This window comes from Malus domestica, chromosome 14, assembly GCF_042453785.1.
Source record: "Malus domestica chromosome 14, GDT2T_hap1".
Classification (NCBI taxonomy): Eukaryota; Viridiplantae; Streptophyta; class Magnoliopsida; order Rosales; family Rosaceae; genus Malus; species Malus domestica.
The window spans coordinates 14,304,214-14,324,311 of record NC_091674.1 but is presented as its reverse complement, the minus strand read 5'-3'; the positions used below and the strand labels follow the sequence as shown (position 1 = coordinate 14,324,311).

Sequence of the window (20,098 nt, the reverse complement as noted above, 5' to 3'; positions counted from 1 at the left end):
CCAAGAGTGTACCAAGAGTGTGTGTGTATATATATATATATATATATATATATATATATATATATATATATATGAGAAACGATTCAAAATGGAACTGGAATAATCCCCATTCAGAGTTCTACACTCAAAGTTTGAAAGAGCATCTTGGGCAGTATTTTGAGTAGCTTAATGTGCCACAAGAGCTTTCAGTGGAGGACAAGCTCTCTAAATTGTTGGAATTAACTGACTTATACATTGAAATAACCAATGAAGGATCTCTGATTCAAGCATTAAACTATGGGAAGAGCTTTAGTGATCAAGAGGAGATTGGTGCATGAATTGAAGAGCAATCTGCCATCCATTCACGTCCAGGGGAGAAAGTAGCACATGCTGATCATATAATCCCACCAGAACCGAGTGCTACCCATGTTCATGTGTCACCAAAACCTTTCCCACAAAGCCTGCAGGAAGACATGAGTGTTAATATGTTAGGGGGGGTTCACACAAATTCAACATCTAAGATGTCGCATGATCAGCTCTCTAACACACTGTTGGAGACAGGGCAGATGACTACTGATACAATTTATGTTGCTGAATTGGACGGTCCAGCAGTACAAGCATTCAAATTTAAAGAAAATCTAGGCAAGTCATACAAGCAAACTATGATCCACAAGGAAACAAAGAAAAAGCTTAATGGCAACCTAATTCTTTTTCAAGAAATTTGGCCAATGCAGAAATTATGGGTGTTAAATACAAGGTTTAAGTCAGTTTGATGAAGACGTAAACGTTGCTGGAAGGGATCCTATTTTATTATAATATTTCATTCACATAGAAGGGTTAATATGAAGGATTCAACCACTTCCCTGAAACACATAATTGACAAACATCATCTCATTCTGTACTTACTGTTGTTGTATGATGCTATCAAGGAGTGGTGATTATAAGAGAACAAGTGACGTGATCATCAATTCATTCCTCTACGTCTAGCTATAGACATTAACTACAGCACTTATTGGGAGGCAACACAATTTTTCTAACTCTTTTCTTTTTATTTTCATTCATTTTATTTTCTTCCTTCTAGTCTTTATCACAAAAAAAAAAAAAAAAATCAGAAAATTGAAAAACACAAAAACAACAATTGTTTTTTGTTAATCAGTATTTTATTTTGGGATTTACTCTAATTAGATTTTTAATCTGTGTTTTTTGCAGGTTGCATTTGGGCTCGAAGGGCCCTAAATATCCATTAAGTGCGCAAAATTCAACTGAATCATGCTTTCAGCAGCATTCATTTATCCACATTTATCAGACCTCAACGGATGAAAATCAGTTCTGAAATACTCACTATCTCTCACTTACAAATTCCATTACATACAAGTTTGGGGGTGGACCAAGCAACATAGAGGAAGGCATTTGTCAACTCCAGCATTTAGATCCAGATTTATGCTATGTTTTTGCTAAACATTCATCTAATGGAGGCATGCAAGCACAACAAATACATGGCATAAGTATAGTAGATCTATGGATGCATGCGCAGACAAAAATTTACAGAGGCGAACTACAATTATCAGAGTTCCAGGTGGGCCATCATCCTAATGCTATGAAGAAATCCCAGCCAATACAGTGAATGAAGCATGTTTTATACCTATTTAATTCCGAATCTGAGGATCTCGTGAAATCTACCGGTTTCTTATCCACCGGATCTCAGGTTTGCTGTCCTTCATGTTCTTCGTCTTTGCTATCACAGTCGCTTCCAGGACTCCTGCACAGATAGCACACATATGCATGAGATAATTTTTCCTTGTTTTCTTTCTGACCTGCATTTTGAAGCACGCTCATGAAAATCAGATATACCGGGAAGAACAATTACCTTTATGATTGCTGGGATTTTGAGTTTCTGAGCCTCGGAACAGTCGACATTTCCATGGGGCAGTACAATCTGACGGCTAGGGTCATCTTTGATTCGAGAGGTCCGCCGTAGTTTTAATTTTGTGAAATGGTATAGAAATGAAGCGCTGAGATAGGCTAAGGTTTGAGAATAAGATGGAGAGAACCCCCACGGCTTTGGGCTCGAGGTGAAATGCTAGAAAGAAAGGGCGAAAATGAATGCTAAACCTTAATTTATATGGGGAATTGTTAAGGTTTTCCCACGTGAACACTACACGGGTAGAGCTTCGCATTGGCATCAACGCTCCTAGTTTTGTTCAGACCACAGGTTCGAGTTCGAGTCTCCAAATCAGTGAATTAGTGCTTTCTTTTTTATTATTTTTCCAACGCATATTCTCTTTGCACTAGGTCACCACTTCAAATCCCAGGTGTCTCCATTTCCTTGTCTTTTCTTTTATTTTCTATTTTCTTTGTTATTTTATACTTTCTTTTATTGTTTCTTTCTTTTATTTTCTATTTCTGTTTTCCTAGTTTATTTTCTCTGTCTATGTTTGGTATTTTACGTTTTCAAGGTTTTAATATTTTTGTTTTCTTTTGTTTATTTTCCACACCTTGAGGACAACGTGTGATTTAAGTTTGGGGGTGGGAAAGTAAATTTTAGGCTTTTATTTTTTTTATGTCAGTTAAGAATTTTCATTCTTTTTAAGTTAATATCTAGATTATTTTAAACGTTAGAACAAATGGACATAGTAAAGATTAATCCCACGTAGAGTCCTTTCTATTTATCGTTGCTTAGACACCAATTCATGAATTATACTTTGAACTTTGCACATCACACCAACATGGTTTGTGGGGAGTGAGATTGAAACACTTACTTTTAGTCTAAGTTTATTTTTAATTTTTTATTTAAGTAAAGTCGGTTATTGTTGTGTTATAAAATAATAATTGTCTCACCCAAGGTTTTCCCTAGTAACCGGGCCAGTCCTGCCTAATCTGCAGTGATTCTCGTGTCAAACGGTAGAGTTTTGGCATAGGGCAGGGTGGTTAGTTGGTTTCGTAGCCTTTTCAGCTCGGGTTAATAAGTCCTTAGGGGTGTTCTACACCTAGTGCCCTAAAGCCCTAGTGGTTTGGGAGTCATTGACCTAAAGCTCGCTACATGGGTTAGATCGAAAGCTTAAGTGAATCGACATTGCACGACCACTACTATTACTGGAAAAAAAATTGTTATATATGAAAAAAATATAAATTAAAAAAAAAAAGAAAAAAAAGCTATATTCAAAGTTAGTATATGTGAAATAAAAAATGACGAGAGGTAAGGATTTTAGTCGAGTCTCCTTAACTATGTTGGTTCACTTTACACCAAAGGAAGTTCATGAATTCTTTTCTAATTGATTCTAAATGGCTTAGACTTTGTCGTGGGATTGGTTGGAACTTTTGAAAAGATGTTCTAGTTTTTAAAATTTGCTATGGATTGTAACTTGAAGGTGGAAGTTTTGTCTTGGTTGAGTTTTAGCTAGTTGTCTAGTTTGTTAAGTTTTTATTTTTGTTTGAGTCTTGTTTTGCTTGAGGACAAGCAAAAAGCTAAGTTTGGGGTATTTTGATGAGTAGATTTTATATTATATATTTTACCATATTCTTAGTATATTTTGGTTAATATTTTGGAAGAATTTTGATGCTTTAAATTATATTTTCAATATAGGACTTTCGACTTCCTCTGGAGCAAAATAAGACCAAATGGACGAATTTTGGAGTAATTCCAGTTGGAGGACGTTCGTGAGTCACTTAGTTTGATCGTATTAAAAATTGAGATTTTTCCACCAAGCAGTTATTTTCTGGCAATAAAATAAAGGAGCGATGTGTGGTGCTGGAAAATGACCTTTTTTTTTGCTTAAATTACGTTTTTGGAGCCCAAGATGACCTCGGATGGGTTCGTGGCCTTTTGGAGAAGTGTTTAGAATATTCCAAACATTAAATCCAGCTATATTGGGCCAGTTTTGGAGCAGTTTATGGGTCCAAAATGTGGCTGTTCAGATTTTAGGTAAATTTTACCATTTAATTTAGCCATGTTTCTTATTTTATTTTATTATTATTATTAGTTTCCTAGTGAGAATAAAGGACCTGTTTTTAGGGTTTGTGAGGGGGCTTGGCAGATTTATGGCTTGGCCGTCTACCATATTTCGCTACGCTTTATTTTATACAACTTTGGAGACAGAGAGAATTGCTAGGGTTTTGGAGATTTTCTACTCTAAGGTGTTTTCAATCCTTTTCTTAGTAAGATTTTCTATGATTTCAATTATGAATATGCGTAACTAAATTCTTTTGCTAGGGCGAAGCCTTGAGCCTTAGCATGAATATGTGATTTTTATTTAAGTGCTTATGATTGATTGCATGCATACTTTGAATTGTTAATCACCGGGATAAAAACTATCTAATTGTTTTAATGCCTGATCACCATTAGGATCTTTAGAAAAGTAATTTGATGCAATTTTGGTCGGAAGGTTCCCTGAAATTGACGCTGGCTTCTTGTGATTAATAATTGTAATTTCACTTAGGATGAACACCACGTCTTAAGGGTCGCATGGTTTTTCAAAGGGTTGTCATAAAGCATAATGAGTCTTTCATGTTCAGATTTGATCTGAACGTCCGGACGAGTTACATGTTAGATATATGTTCTATGTTGGAGGTTCCAAGTAGAATATAAATTAGGAAAATCTAACCTTCAAAGTGGCATGTGTAGATCATAAGTAATTGGTAAAAGTTCATAGGATTGCTAGGTGATGGTGGAACCCTAGTGCTTTCTTAATTTGATTTCTCCCAAAACTGTTTTCTTTTCCCTGTAGTTTTAATATTGCAGATTGTCTTATCTTTAATAGTTAAATTTGTTTTTAATTTAAGTAGATTATAAAATCAATCATCTCAATTTCTACTTTACAATAATTAATTGGAATTTGGTTTGTTCGAATTATTTAATAATCCCTGTAGAGAACGACCTTGCGAGATTCGTTTATACTACAACAACCTTGTGATTCTTGCAAGTATTATAGGAGTTTTTATCGCATTCACATGAGTAGTAAAATCCCTATCAACGCGTCGTAACAATCCACCCTTTTAAGAAAATTTGGTCCCTGAAATTTTATCATCAAACTAGAAGAGATTTGGCACACCTGTAATACCCTAAAAAATTAAATATATGAATTATATATTCATAATTAGGGATATGTGGGAAAAATTGAAAATAAATCGATTTATGATTATGAAGAATTTAATCGAGAACTTCTAAACTTTTGTTTCTGGAAATTATAATAATCTACATATTTGTATTATTGAGCTTTTATATGATTTCTCGAGAATTATAATAATTTATGTGAGTTTAGTTTTAAATTAAACTAGTTACGAGGTTTAAAGTTTGGAAATTAACTATTTAAAATTTGTAGACCTTTCAAGGTCACAATTTATATTTTTGAATAAAGCTCAATTTCACAAACGCGTAGGCGCAAACTGTTCGTGAAACAGAGTTATAACAAAGAAGTTATTAACGTTTAAAGTCAAGGATATTATGGTAATTTTATTTTCATTTAGAAGGCTCCAGAAAATCTGGAGCAATGAGTTGTGCCACATGTGTGGCTGTGATGAAAGGAAAAATAAATGATGGATGGCTGTGATTAAAAGAAAAGAATAGAAAGGAGACAAGGGAGAAGGAATCTAGAGGGGGATGGCCAATGAGGAAAGGAGAAAATGAGGGGAAAAGAGGGAGTAGAGAAGGAGGGGATCAGACCCCCTTCTTGACCGCAACCCAACCCAACGAGATTGAGGGGTTCTCCAACTCTGGTGAATTGAATGTTGCCACCACCTAAACTTGAATTAGTGACCCTCCCTCTTCCATTTTCAGCTAAAATTAGAAGAAATTAGGTGAGAAAATGGTGAAAACCCGAAGGCGGCACTTCGGGTTCACGGCGTAAATCCTTCAAATCCTGAAACAAAATCCTCAAATTTCCACTACCAAAACAATCCTTTGGAAGCCAGGAACAAGGCCCAAACAAGTTTGGGGGTGTCAGAGTTGCTATGGAGTCGAATCGAGGACACCCAAATTATAGGGTTTCGGCAGGTTGGAGGTGAATTGAGGCTTTTTCAAGCCAAATTGGTCTTGGTCACAGGTATGAAAGTTTCACCACTCATTGAAATCTATATTTCTGTATAATTGGTAATTTTTAAAATTAGTTGATATTTTCCGGCGATTCGGGGCTGTCAACCGCTACTGGCGACGGCGCATGGCCAGTGAGCCGACGCCATATTTTAAAGTTAATTTTGATGTTCTGAAATCAAGTTTGATAAGCATTGGATGTGATTCGCTTGTTTGGAGATAGATGTTGATTTATGGTTACTTGTTTGAATTTTGTAATTAGGTTAAATTTGAATTTGTGAACTACGAAATGCTTGATCCCACTAAAGGGTACGTAGGCAATCTAACAACGTTAGATGCAGCTTTAAATATTCGAGAATTAATCTTTTGTTTAGAGGTTGTTTGATAGAAGAATTTGGGGAAATAAATTGATAATTTAATTGAGTGTTTTGGTAATTAACAACATGGATAATTTAGTAAGAATTAAATCATTTGGAGTGATGAAATTTGATTCACGAAAATAAGTTTAACCATGATTCTGATGGAAATTGACCTATGAAAGAGAAAGGTGATATATTGGGAATGAAATCATACTTTTGGTATGAGAAGAAATTATACGTATTTAGTATGGCTGGATTCAAGGTCAGTGATTAGAGAATCACTATAAATTGGTAGTTTAAATAATTGAGATAAAATCTTTGTTTGAGAAATTGAGCTAAGTAAGGTCAAGAATGGAATTAAGTAAAGGAATTTGATGCATAAATAGAGATTTAATCTTATGCTTTTGGGAATTAAATATTGTTTTTTTTAAATTAGTGTGAGGTGTTTGGAGATTTAGAAGTGAATTGGAAAAATGGTAACAAACTAAACAAGAGTTTTAGTTTGGGCCTATCACTAATATTATTATTTCCCGAAATAAAGCAAATATTCGGGGAGGGACGTTACAACACCAATATGAAAAATAAAAGAAAGAACTCTATTAAAGAAAAGGGAATTTTGCACAAGTACCACCTAAACTTGAAAACATGTGAGCAAATACCACCTAAACTTTCAATTTTGTATTTTTACCACCTGAACTTTATCAATTGTTTGAATTTACCACCTACCGTTACTTTCCATCCATTTTGCTATTAAAACATATCACTTGTGGGGGCATTTTTATCAATGAACTTTCTAAATTTCCTCAAATCACTTTATATGAAAGAAACTGATAAACCAACATCCGGAGGGAGGGTCTTTGTTGTGGCAGGATACGAAGGGTTTCATGGAGAGAAAGGAAAACAACTATGTTTGATTTTTTCTAGGATTGTTGAAGAATTGAAGAAAAAATTAATTGGTGGCATCTATGTTGGCATCAAGTAAAGAGGGATGGAGGATAATCAGTTCATATTTGCTAGAGAAGCCCCCAAATTATGGTAATTATGAAATCTTTTTTTTATTTATAGTTAGGGTTTAGTTTAATAACTTGGTTTGTCAAATTAACAAATTTGTTGGGTTTATTGTGATTTTTTCATTTGGGGTTAAAGTGAAGGCATGAATTTCGTTGTTATTTGAGTTCCTTTTCTATTAAATTTATTAGACGTTAGAATGAAGGCGATTGCAATATGTATTTGCAATTTATTTCAGTTCCTTTTTGTAGCTTTGCAATTTGTAATTGCAATATGTATTTATGCGTCCAATTTTGGTGTCATATTGACATAGACAGTTTTATTTAGGAGCTATTTTATTCTAACCAGCCCTATGAAGTTAATTGACGAAAATACCCTCTCAAGTGACAAGTTTTAACGGCAAGATGGATGGAAAGTAAAGGTAGGTGGTAGATTCCAACAACCAAGAGAGTTCAGGTGGTAAAAAACTACAATTAAAAGTTCAAGTAGTATTAACGCACATGTTTTTAAGTTCAAATGGTACTTGAACAAAATTTCCTATAAAAAAAAAAGAAACCAAACAAGCAAACTCCTAGTAAATTTTTAGAAATTAAAATATACTATCAAATTGAAACGACAAAATTGTGCCACGACTCGACATCCTCTTGGCATCTCAAAGAGACGCATAGCTTTGTAGTGGCGGACACTATCTAATAGCTTCCATGCCCTTGGAGCTTCAAACACCGAATCAAAAGTGACAGATAGAGCGAGAACCAATGTTGGTTGTATTGGCCAAAACAAGATTTATTCGGTCCTTTATAAAGAGAGACTTTTACCAATTTTGATTGAATATTTTTTGCGACTTTCTTATTACGTGAAAATACGTGTAAGAAAAAAAATGTCAAAAGAATATACATTCAGTTACAAGATAAACTTCTTTCTAATAAACCACCGTTAGACTGTATTATTTGAAAATTAAAAGATAATATTGGAAATTTGGCAGTTGTATTATGTTTTGGTACTATTTATTTAGATTGCCACATTGCCACTATCCCGAAAATCCTCGCATAGGGCTAGACGGCTGGCCACCACCCCGATTAATCCTTAGGCATTTGAAAATTACGGAAGGACGCCTAGACCCGGCTAATCTAATTAAGTACTCGTCTAGGTTGCAACTCCCACTTAAACAAAAAAAAAAATTTATTTTTCATTTTATTTTTACAATACACTGTAAGAAACTTGTTGAATACTTGAATGAACACTCATTATATGTTTGATATGTTTGGTACTCATGTTTTCAATATGTTATAATACTTTATAATTTATATGTCATTTTATTTTACAATTTATATATCTCAACACAATTATGTATTTTATAAAGATAAATAAACACTTATTTATATGTTATATAATAAATTTAATTAAAATTAAAAAACCACATAAACTCCTCCTAAACTTTACCTAAATGCCGCTTAGACGCTAGAATCCTTCCGTATCTACTACCGCCTGGCACCTTTTAAAAGTTGCACAAGACAAGCATATTCACTAACTAGGCTACTAATTTATTGCAACATCAAAATAAAGTAAAATACCAACCTAATGTACGTGGCATGCCCATATCAAATTAACCCATACACAGCACAAACGTAATTCACTTACTCTCTCTCTCTCTCTCTCTCATCTTAATAAGATTGATAAAAGAAAAGAAACCTGTGGGTTTTCCATTCCAAAGCAGAGGCAGGCAAAACCATGGGCAGTTTTCCGCTGTCTTCTGCACATACAAAACCTGCCAACCTAAAACCGGCTGCTCCGCTCTCTGTATATAGCTCATACCGCTTCTCCATTGAATATGTCACACAATCTATTCCTCCACCACCACCACCACCACCACCACCAAACCTCTCTCTCTCTCCTCTCACTTCTCTCTCTACGTTATCTTCTGCTTCTGCCACACATTTCTGCAAAAGCTGACCATTGCTCTCATTCCTTTCCATCCGTGGATGTGCCCCTGGACATGTTGATGTAACAAGTCGGTTCCAATCTCTCAGATTCTGGTACTTTTTGGCAGTTATTTGGTTTCAATTATTGGGTATTTTTATTTTATTTTTTTTGCTCTGGGTTTTGTTCAGCGCATGAGTTTTCTCCTTATAAAATCGATTGGATTGAAAGATATATTTAGTGGGGAAATTAGATTAGAACATTTGTTTCAACTGGGTTCTTGGTTTTCGTCACAAAGTTTTAATCTTTTGGGAAATTGGTAGAATAAGAGCAGTTTATTAGATTTTGGAATGGAAGCAAATGGGCTGTTTTCTGGAATGCTTGGCCTGGAAATGCCTTTGCACCAAAATCCCCAAAACCCCCCAAATCCCCAAAACCCTCACAACCCTATGCACCAACCCCAAATGGTTCCCTATGCCCCCCACCATGACCCTGACCCCCACCAAAACCCTCACCAATCTGTGAAACAGGGCTACCCATTTGCCCCCAAATCCAAGCAGATTGCCCTGAGTGACGATGACGAACCCGGTTTCGGTGCCGATGACAAGAGGAAGATATCGCCATGGCAGAGAATGAAGTGGACCGACACCATGGTGAGGCTTCTGATCATGGCTGTGTTTTACATTGGTGACGAGGCGTCCGATGGCCCTGATCCTACGGGCAAGAAGAAGCCTGCTGGTGGATTGCTGCAGAAGAAAGGGAAGTGGAAATCGGTGTCCCGGGCTATGATGGAGAAGGGTTTCTATGTGTCTCCTCAACAGTGTGAGGATAAGTTCAATGACTTGAACAAGAGGTATAAGAGGGTCAATGATATTCTTGGAAAGGGGACGGCCTGCCGGGTTGTGGAGAATCAGGGCTTGTTGGAAAAGATGGATTTGGCACCAAAGATGAAGGAAGAAGTTCGTAAATTGTTGAATTCGAAGCACCTGTTTTTCAGAGAAATGTGTGCTTATCATAACAGTTGTGGTCATGGAACTGTTGGTGGCGCGTCGAATGGTGCGCATAACTCCCCGCCGGAGGCGGCCACAGAGCCGTCTGAGATTCCAGCGCAGCAGCAGCAGAGGTGCTTTCATTCATCAGAAAATGCCCAAGCGGTTGCCAATTCAGGAAGGTCAGAGACTGAGGGATCCAAAATGGTTGTCGGAGAAAGTGGCGGCGAGGACGAAGATGAAGACGAGGAGGAGGATGAATCTGAGGACGAAGATGATGAAGAGGAAGACGAGGTGGTTGGAGGTGGGTGTAGAGGTCAAATTGGGCATGGAAATCACGAAGATGAGGATGACAACAATGATGAAAGAGCGCCGCGGAAAATGGCAAGAAAGGAAGGGTGCAGTGCGGGGTCCTCCTCATCGAGCCAATTAATGCAGCAATTGAGCTGCGAGATGAGGGTTGTGATGCAAGATGTGACAAAGACCCCGTGGGAGAAGCAGCAGTGGTTGAAAACAAGGCTGATACAATTGGAGGAACAGCAAGTGAGCTACCAATACCAAGCTTTCGAGCTGGAGAAGCAGAGGCTAAAGTGGATCAAGTACAGTGGGAAGAAGGAAAGGGATATGGAGAGAGCCAAGCTTGAGAACGAGAGAAGGCGGCTGGAGAACGAGAGGATGCTGTTGCTCGTGCGCCGCAAGGAGCTGGAGCTTCATCAGCAGCAGCAGCAGCAGCAGCAGCAGAATTCTTCAAACAAGAGAAGCGATCCTCCATCTTCGCTGACGGGGTAGTTGTAAGTTGTAAGTTATATATAGGTTGACATGAGAAAGATGACATTCCCACTTGTGTTTTAAAGTGTTTCTCGTGCATTTTGGATACAGGGCGATTTACTTGTTTGTACCAAAGGGAATGTGTGGCGATGATACATTTATTATATAGGCGACGCCTCAGACATTTTCGATAAGCAGCCAAATTTTGGATACAGGGCGATTTACTTGTTTGTACCAAAGGGAATGTGTGGCGATGATACATTTATTATATAGGCGACGCCTCAGACATTTTCGATAAGCAGCCAAAGGAAAGGATGCAGCCAAATTTCGTCTAAGCGCTGACTACTGCCTTCCTTGATTAGTCCATAGGCCCCTCCTTGGGTGCTAAGCTCCAACCTGCTGCCCAACTAAAACCTAACGTCTTTTAGAACCAATACATCAGCCCTTGTGTCACGGTTGAAACATTCAATTTAAGCAATCTCTCAGTTGAAATTAACGAAACAAATATCACAAACAAAAAACAGTCTTTATTGTAGACTTGATCGACTTTGACAAAATGGGATGGGGTGTGCATCGGTGTATAATCCTTTTGTACAAAGTCTAAACAACTACCAAGCCTCCAAAACCAAAACCGGCGGGATATAAACCTCGCCGCCGATATGGGATTCGTCCATTTCCCGACGAGAAAAGAAAAAGAGAGGAAATTGTGCTTCAAAACGAGGGTAAACAGGAATTCTAATCTTCAAGCTCTATAATCTTGACCACGGAGGTATCACCAACTTTCTGGCAAACGACTACTCGATCATGTGACTTCACCACTCCGGATGCCTTTCCATGATCAAGGGCAACCTTCAGAACTGACTCGTTTGTTGCACTGGTAGATTCGGCCTGCAAAATCATAGACGGGACAACAAATTGAGTGAAAGATGATCGATCGAAGCTTACGTGCACCTCAAATTTACATTCGACCTCCACAGGACACTTACAGGATGTCGAGGATCAGCAAGCATAGGGTACAGACCCCTGACTAAAAGCGATTGCCTTGCCTGCAAATTGGTATGTTGTTGATAAAACGAAGTTAGAAAAATACGTTACAGATTAAAACGACAAGAGAACAAACAATACAAGAACCAAGTATTAGGACTAAATCTGATCATGCGCGATATTAATTAGCCATATTACAGCTACAATTTATTGAATTCTTAACAATGGCGTTCCCATAAGCATAATAGAGTTAATTCACAACGAGATAACTGAAGTATACACCTGGATTTTGACATGAAGTTTAAATTCTGTATTAGATTTAAAAGCTTTTTATGACTCAAGTTTAGCAACGTCGTGATTAAACTGGTACACATCCTTATTTTTCTTGAACTTTTGCATAGCATCAAGACATTTCAATCTCACAAAAACGTATAACAATCTTCTATCCATCAAACTTTGCATATGTAAATGCACTTCCAAATAAGTTTAGGAAAAAGAACCAGAAATTAGCATGAATTGTTATAAACTTCACTACAGTAGTTGAGCTAGAAGTTAATCAACGACTCGGAGTCAAGGGCACACCTCAAAGGCTCCAGTAAAGCTCCACTTAAGCTGATTTGTCTTGAGCCGGGGAACGACAACTGAAAGAACTGGCATTGTGGGTCGATACTTTGCAATCAATCTGCAGAATATAATGACTTGTAAAAATTGAGGACATTCGCCCATAAAAAGAAGCATAAATTGATCGTCTTATTGATGCCAAATTGGCCCATCAGAATAAATTAATTACAAACAGATAACTTTGCATTTCCAAGGATACCAAATACACACCTCGCAGCCCTTCCTGAAGAAGTGAAGCAAATAATAACAGATGCCTTCACCTTAATCGCTGCTCGTACCTGGACAGTGATGACATTGGCAATTCAAGTACCAAACAAAATCGTGCAATAATTTCAACCAGAATGCTAACTACAACAGGAAGCAACGTAAAATAGCAACGTATTAACATCATACCGCGGAGGACGCAATAGATTCCAAGTGTGTCATTGGCTCTCCAACATATTTGACAGTCCTCTTAAAATACAAGTCTTGGTTGAAAACCTTCTCTGCCTGCACGGATTAAAATTAGGAAAGACTATCCTTGTACAGCAAACGAAATGTAAAATGTGGTTTTGATACTTAGAGCATTTGCGATAAGCCAATTTAATGACATGTCCAGCAGGTAATCGCCCTCAATACTAAAATGATAAGCATTGATATAAAAAGTTACTAAACAAAGAATGAATAAAATTACAAGTGAAAGATTACCTCAGCACAAATTCTACCAACAGTGGAGATTGTATCAACAGGGTACAAACCACGAAGAGTCTCAGCACCCAGAAGAATTGCATCACTTCCTGCACCCACAAGACAATTAAGTTGGGAAACAAAGAACAAATTTTTCCAGTCAACAGAACACTTGCAAACAATGGCAAACAGTAACAAACAATACAAGAGAATATCTAAGAAAATAGAAGATGCAACCAGATAATAAGGTAACCCATTCAATGGGCCTTAACAAGTAGTCTCTAAAGCACAGGTTGAGTCAAAAAGGGACGCACCATCCAATACAGCATTTGCAACATCCGTTGCTTCAGCACGGGTTGGCCTCAAGTTGTCAGTCATACTATCGACAACACGAGTAACCACAGCAGGCTTTCCAGCCATGTTACACTTGTAAAGGGCAGCCTTTTGAAATAAAAAGACCTGTAGAAGAAAAAAAAAGTTTATTCACTTCTAAAACAAATAAATAATGTGACATTTTCTAACTTCAAAGTTCAGAAAAATGACCTTCTCTGGTGGGAGATCAATGCCCAGGTTCCCACGGGATAGGATGATGCCATCAGCTTCTTGCAGAATCTCATCAAAATGGGTTAAACCCTAATGCATATAAACAAACAAAAAAACATAAATATTCATTACTCAGCACTGTCATAGAAAGTTGAGATTCTGAACTGAAAACAGATGAATCTCACCTCCATATTCTCAATCTTAGCAAAAATTTGTGTCTGACCGAGGTCACCCAGCTTATTAAGGAACTTACGAGCCTACATTACACCATTAACAATACTCCAGTTATTCACACAACCAACTTCAAAAATGACGAAATGATATAAAGTATTCGGATGTTGAGACTTGATACAAGGACATGGAACATAGAATAACACTTACGTGGCGGACATCTTCTGCATGCCTCGTATATGACAATGATAGGAAGTCGATTTTGTTTTGAAGTCCCCAACTACTTATAACCTGAATTAAGCATTGAATTCAAGCACTCAATAAATCGGTAAAGGCATCAATCCAAAATGAACTAATAGAGACTTGATTCGTTCTGTATAAACCTATTAAAAGTAGTCAGTGCAGCAAGTTCAGATAACTTACCTCATTATCTTGATCGGAGAGAGTAGGCAGGTCAATGTGAATTTGAGATGCATGCAAAGTGAACAATGAACCTGCCAATGTTGCAGAATTCTTTACGGAACAAACGACATCTTCTCCTTTTATTTCAGAAACCTGATCAATTGAAAATAAAACTTATCAGCCATGCATGACCTCTGAACTTCCCGTCATGATTATGTAAAGTTCTTTTCGTTTTCTCCATATACTAATTGACTCAGAAAAATTGGACCATAGTGAAGATTTTCTTCAGTGGAAACTTTCAGTTTAAGGGGTAGGAACTTCAGGGAAGTTCTCCAATTATATTTGTTTTACCTCCAACCATACAGAAGTCGTTTCACTTCCCGTGAACAGGTACTGACCAACAAAAATGGTATCTCCCGTCTTCACCGCCTGCAAAAACAATTTAAAGATTTACTTGTGATATTATGGAGATTTTATCTCAGTCTGGACTACAAAAAAATGAATAAATAACATAAGCTAAAACAATATAATAACAGAAACTTGCAGTATTCAACTCATAAACATAATTGGACAAGTTGCAGCTGCATATCTCTGCTGTCACCATGAGAACAAGTAGGTCACTGGTACTTTTTTCCACATATGATGAACACGTAATTCAAACTGTGATGGTGCCACTCAAATTACTTATTGTCGTAGGAGATCCATAATTTCAAGCATTACCAGCTGAATAGAAATCTACTGGGATTGTACAAGAAAGAGAAAACGGTAGTGGGAAATGTTCTCCAAACCATGGGCCATCAATGAGCCCATAATCAAGGTTTAAGTTCATCAATTTTAGTCATTGTTACTACAAGCTCACATTATTGGTGAAACGCAATGTCTAAAGCTATGGATGTCTCCACAGGATTTCAGCATTATAAGTAGTAAACGACCTAAACCTATCATTGACTAGGTTTTCAACCTATCCATCAAATTTTGTCTATATATTCAACCAAGTCATGCATGCCCTGATAAAATGATAGGTGCTGGCAAACCTTTGCCAATCCATCGAAGTTGATGGGCAACAGCTCTGAGGATGGTTCTTGTCCGCGATCTGGCGTCAGAACAACGAGTCCATCTCCGAGGAGTGCAATAGGATTCCCAGTTTTGTTGGCGACTTGCAACTCAGGACCCACAGTGTCCAACATAACCTGAAAAATAGACAAACATTAGCATGCAGTCAGTTCCTTATTCTTCTTTTACTCATCCCACAAAAAGGAGAAAATCATAGTTGTTAAAAATACAGTTAGTAAACATTTTGATGGCAATCTCAGACGTTAAACAACAAAGATTTGTCCCGCTAGCATTTCATACGCAATTTTTCCATTTGTTTCAAAAAATGGCTGTCCAAAAAAACATTTTAATGGCAAACTCAGACGTTAAACAACAAAGATTTGTCCCGCTAGCATTTCATACGCAATTTTTCCATTTGTTTCAAAAAATGATGTCCAAAATACACTTGAGGAACACTCAAATAGTCCAAAAATCAATAACTAAACAAGCAAAAGATTACCCGAAATCGGGTTTCGGTGGAAAACAAAGATATATAGACAAAAAAATGAATGCCTTGAATCTCAGATTTCATTTATTAAACTGTTTACAACTGAAAATCAAAGGCATGCATGCATGTCAATTAGCATACAAACGGACAAGCAAAAGAATTCAACAAATCAAAATTCCTTTAAAAATTAGACAAACATACAGCGCAAAGCTTCTTAGTACTCTTAACAGCGGCCTTGAGATTCTCCAGAGTCTCCTGGTGATATTCCCGGTTGCCCCACGAGAAGTCGAATCGGGCCACTGCCAACCCAACCCATTCAAATCCATCAAACAAAACGCAACAAAAATAAATAAAAATCTATTCAAAAGTTTAGAATTGCATACCAGACATTCCAGCATTGAGGCAGGAAGCGATAACCTCCACGGATCGCGATTTCGGGCCGAGCGTACCCACAATCTTCGTCATTGCGGGGAAAAAAGTCTGCAAAAAATTACCCAAACTATTACATTAACAAACAAACAAAAAGCGATTCAGAACTGAAATCCGAACCAAAAAGAAAAAATAGAGATTAGGGATTTGAGTTTGCATACAGCCTTGGACGGCTCGAGAATCGAAGCCATCCGTATTGGCTCTTCCAGAAGAAGGTGATTCGAATGCATCTTCACTGCTTCTTGGTGCTGCCTCTGCTGATTGCTCTCTGCTTTTTTGTGTGGAGAAGACGAAGAAGAAGAAGCGAAACGAACGAAACGAAACGGGAGGCGTCGAAACTTGACTCTCTGGAAGAATATGCCTTTTTCTGAGTGCTTGTTTTTAATTCTCAGCGACGACAATGAAATATGGAATCCTTGCTTTCGCACTTCGCTTTGGTATGTTGCCCTATTAAATACAAAACAAATACAACTATATATTTTTATTTAATAAATTTTATTTAAACCCATATATCATATTTTTACTCTTAAGTTAAATTTTAAATGTGATTTATCTTTTTTATTCTAAGGAAAACTAATTAAAATGACTTGAAATTTTGAGTTTTAACCAAAAGACAAAAAAGTGTTGTGAGTGAATAGTATCAAAACTAATTTTTTAGAGTAAAAATATTCTTAACGTTAAAAGTGAACAAACATAAAAAAATGTTTCGTTAAAACTCCTTTTATCCTATTGTATAATTACCATTAAGTAGAACTGAAGGAAAATTGAGGGCATGAGGCTCCTCCGATTGAGGTACTAAATAGTACTGTTCCTCGTGATGTCTACTGCGAACACACACACCAACCGCGATTTGCTGACCATCGGATTGTTCCTCCGTTGCCTAAGCAATCCCCGTGGTCGACAAAGAAGGATGATTAGAACTAAAGCACCTCAATAGAACTGACAAAGGTCGATTAAACACGCCATATCTCTCGACCAGTTTTTTGTTCTTGTTCGTGACCTTTTTTTTTTTTTTTTTTTTGGTTCTGAAAGATTGCCATCGTTTTCTTCTAGAACCTCTATAGATTAACTTGATGGTGAGCTAATCATCTTATTAGATTTTAAGAAAAATTAATGAAAATGATTGTAAAATTTTGAATTTTAACGATAAAAACAAAATAAAAGGTAAAGTGAATAGTACCAGGACTAACATTTTAGTATAAAAATGTGATTTTTCGTTAAATAAACAGTACCAAGAACTTTTCATTAAAGTTCCCTAGATTTAAATGTATGGATTCACCAACTAGTTAAAGAGTCTTCTCTCGTCTGGTAAGAGGGAACATGAATTGTGCGGGCAATTATATTGGACATATTCATGAAAATGCCACTCAACGACAATTATTATCCAGAATAACTCATATTTGGAGTTTGATTTTTTAAATGCGTTCAAAAATAAATTAACATATAAATTAGGTTTGTGAGCGTAGTTTAGGTAATAATTTTAGGTTTAAAGGGATTTTGATAGTTTAATTACAAATAATATGGATGTATACAGTAAGTTGGATATAAAAAGAAGTTGCATGAGTTTAAATAAAATTTCCTTTTCACTGTTCAAACTTTTAAACACGCGTGTCGGGGTGTGATTGGACCAGTGTTTGACATTTCTTCGATACAGTAATAGAGGATGAAGTCTAAACTTCACTTCATATTGGAAAAACTCTTAAGTTTAGACTAAAATCGACAAATATAATCGATATTTCTGACACATCAATTAAATATCAAAAAATTTCTTATATTTAGTCCAAACTAATATTTTACAATTTCTAAAATTTAATTTTAAATTTTCGTCATTTTAATCAAAAGCAATAAATATCAATATCGATATTCGTTATATCCTTTAATACTTTTATAAATTTGCATATTAATATTTTTATCATATTTAAACACCGGACTAAGCAGCTGAAGCAGGTACGTCGAGGAGCTTGTTTTGGGTGGGGGAGCGTACCCCTCACGCCAATCCTTAACGCGTGGTGGGAGTTACCTCGTGTATTTTTCTAGGTAAGAAATAAAGCACGTGCTAGATAAAGTGGTTTGGTAGACTTGGTTTAGAACTGGTAGCTGCCTACTGAAACAGCTTTCAGCTTTCAGCTTACAGCTTCTGCTGCCCCACGAAATACAGCAAACAGGAAACCGGCTTAACTTAAAAGCCATGGGCCCCACGCCATGTTTTATCTGCTTGTGCTTTTTTTAAATATTTTATGGGGTCAATGGGTCAAATTCTAGGGGCTGTCTTCTTATGTGCTGTTGCGTGCGGTAGTCGAAGGCCGACTTACCCTATGGTTGTGCGAAAAGTTTTTTATATTGCATCAGGCTTTTTGACTTCATGCGTAGCATTTGGAGGAAACTAGACCTACTAATTTTTTGTACTTTATACGATGAAATATTTATCGAATCACTTGTCAACAAGATTTTAAAGAATTTACACAAAAATAATCCGTTTCAACCTATTAAAAAAAATTAATTTGATCAATTTAAACTACTAAAAACACTTACTGATTACTACAATAGCCATACTATTAAAAATTTCCAAAGTACATTAAAACTACATAGCAATTTAAAAAACACCAAAGAGTATTTTAAATTTCATAATAATTCATTTGTAAGTGTAAAAAATGTGGAAAAACATGTAAACGCTCGTGATAGCCATTGTATTAAATATTTCCAAAGCACATTAAAAATTCAAAGCATATTAAAAAAATCATTTATAAGTGTAAAAAATATGAAAAAAATATGTAAACGCTCGTGGTCGCATCCTCTATGTTGATAATGCGTACCGTCATTTGAATTTTTAAAACCATACTAACCGTCACAAATAGTGTTTTTAGGGGAGTTCAGAAAATATAAAAATTCATAATAATTAATGTACAAGTTCAAAAATGTGAAAGAATATATAAACGCTTGTAATTCATCTTCTACGCTTAGACATGGTTACATCGTTGTTTACATTTTTAAAACCCTTCAAACTCTCATGAATAGTTTTTTGTTTGATTGCAAAATTAATACAAATTCATAATAATTAATGTAGAAGTGTTAAAAATGTAAAAAGAATACAATCACTCATAATGACAAACTTTACAACTTTCATAAATAGCTCAACACGAAAATCCAACAACCATAATCCATACACCTTAGATTTATATTTAACCATCGATTGTCGTTTATGCTCTATTCTTCTCACCAAATTTCATTTTTCAAATTTTCTTTTTTGAAAACATTATAATTTGGCAGATACAGAAAAATGAACAGTTCGGTTAATTGAAATATGAGTCAATGTTTTTGGGCCCAAAATAATATTAGTGGGCCGAGCGTAGGTTTATGTTCGGTCCACAGCTCTTCCAAAAATACTACGGGTTGTCCAGTGGTCATGAGCCGGTCAGTCAGGTTGGCCGAGTCCTATTGCAAGAAGGATTTATTTGGATAAGAGCCAATGGGCCAAGTCCTAGGATGATAAGGAGTCTTAATGGAGTAAGGATGCTGAGATTTGAGAAGTGAATATGACCGGATAAAGAGTTTGGTTCAAGGTTCTAATGGAGATGGGATTGGCCGGGACTTGGTTAGATTAGGATAAAGAATCCTAATCCGAGTATGGTTTTGCTTTGGCCATGATGAGATTAGCTGCTATAAATAAGAAGGGGGTGCATTATTCTAAGTCCCCTCC

General features: G+C 36.4%; 2 protein-coding genes and 1 long non-coding RNA gene across 3 annotated transcripts; 1 reads left to right on the top strand and 2 right to left on the bottom strand.

Moving 5' to 3' along the window:
- Positions 1 to 212: 212 nt before the first annotated feature.
- Positions 213 to 2,062, bottom strand: LOC139191495 (uncharacterized). The gene is made up of 3 exons (XR_011575574.1): positions 1,847 to 2,062; positions 1,622 to 1,738; positions 213 to 440 (listed from the first exon to the last, which is right to left on the bottom strand). It is a non-coding gene; the product is annotated as an uncharacterized lncRNA (long non-coding RNA).
- Positions 2,063 to 8,941: 6,879 nt separating this feature from the next.
- LOC103431060 (trihelix transcription factor DF1-like) lies at positions 8,942 to 11,239 on the top strand. Its single transcript, XM_070812426.1, has one exon. The coding sequence runs from the start codon at positions 9,639 to 9,641 to the stop codon at positions 11,064 to 11,066; it is 1,428 nt and encodes a 475-aa protein (XP_070668527.1). The 5' UTR covers positions 8,942 to 9,638; the 3' UTR covers positions 11,067 to 11,239.
- A 313-nt stretch (positions 11,240 to 11,552) lies between these two features.
- LOC103431059 (pyruvate kinase 1, cytosolic) lies at positions 11,553 to 16,843 on the bottom strand. The gene is made up of 16 exons (XM_029092558.2): positions 16,563 to 16,843; positions 16,356 to 16,452; positions 16,174 to 16,271; positions 15,467 to 15,622; positions 14,784 to 14,861; positions 14,454 to 14,585; positions 14,241 to 14,321; positions 14,045 to 14,116; positions 13,860 to 13,949; positions 13,631 to 13,775; positions 13,338 to 13,426; positions 13,044 to 13,139; positions 12,861 to 12,928; positions 12,612 to 12,711; positions 12,032 to 12,091; positions 11,553 to 11,933 (listed from the first exon to the last, which is right to left on the bottom strand). The coding sequence occupies exons 1-16, from the start codon at positions 16,629 to 16,631 to the stop codon at positions 11,781 to 11,783; spliced, it is 1,584 nt and encodes a 527-aa protein (XP_028948391.1). The 5' UTR covers positions 16,632 to 16,843; the 3' UTR covers positions 11,553 to 11,780.
- Positions 16,844 to 20,098: the final 3,255 nt, after the last annotated feature.

Bases quoted from the DNA above. Each gene is read 5' to 3' on its own strand.
- LOC103431060 (XM_070812426.1), top strand. From the start codon at position 9,639: ATGGAAGCAAATGGGCTGTTTTCTGGAATGCTTGGCCTGGAAATGCCT.
- LOC103431059 (XM_029092558.2), bottom strand. From the start codon at position 16,631: ATGCATTCGAATCACCTTCTTCTGGAAGAGCCAATACGGATGGCTTCG. The intron at 16,272-16,355 runs GTATGCAATTCT...TTGGGTTGGCAG, and splicing joins CCTCAATGCTGGAATGTCTG to TGGCCCGATTCGACTTCTCG. The intron at 13,140-13,337 runs GTAATCTTTCAC...TAATCCGTGCAG, and splicing joins TTGGTAGAATTTGTGCTGAG to GCAGAGAAGGTTTTCAACCA.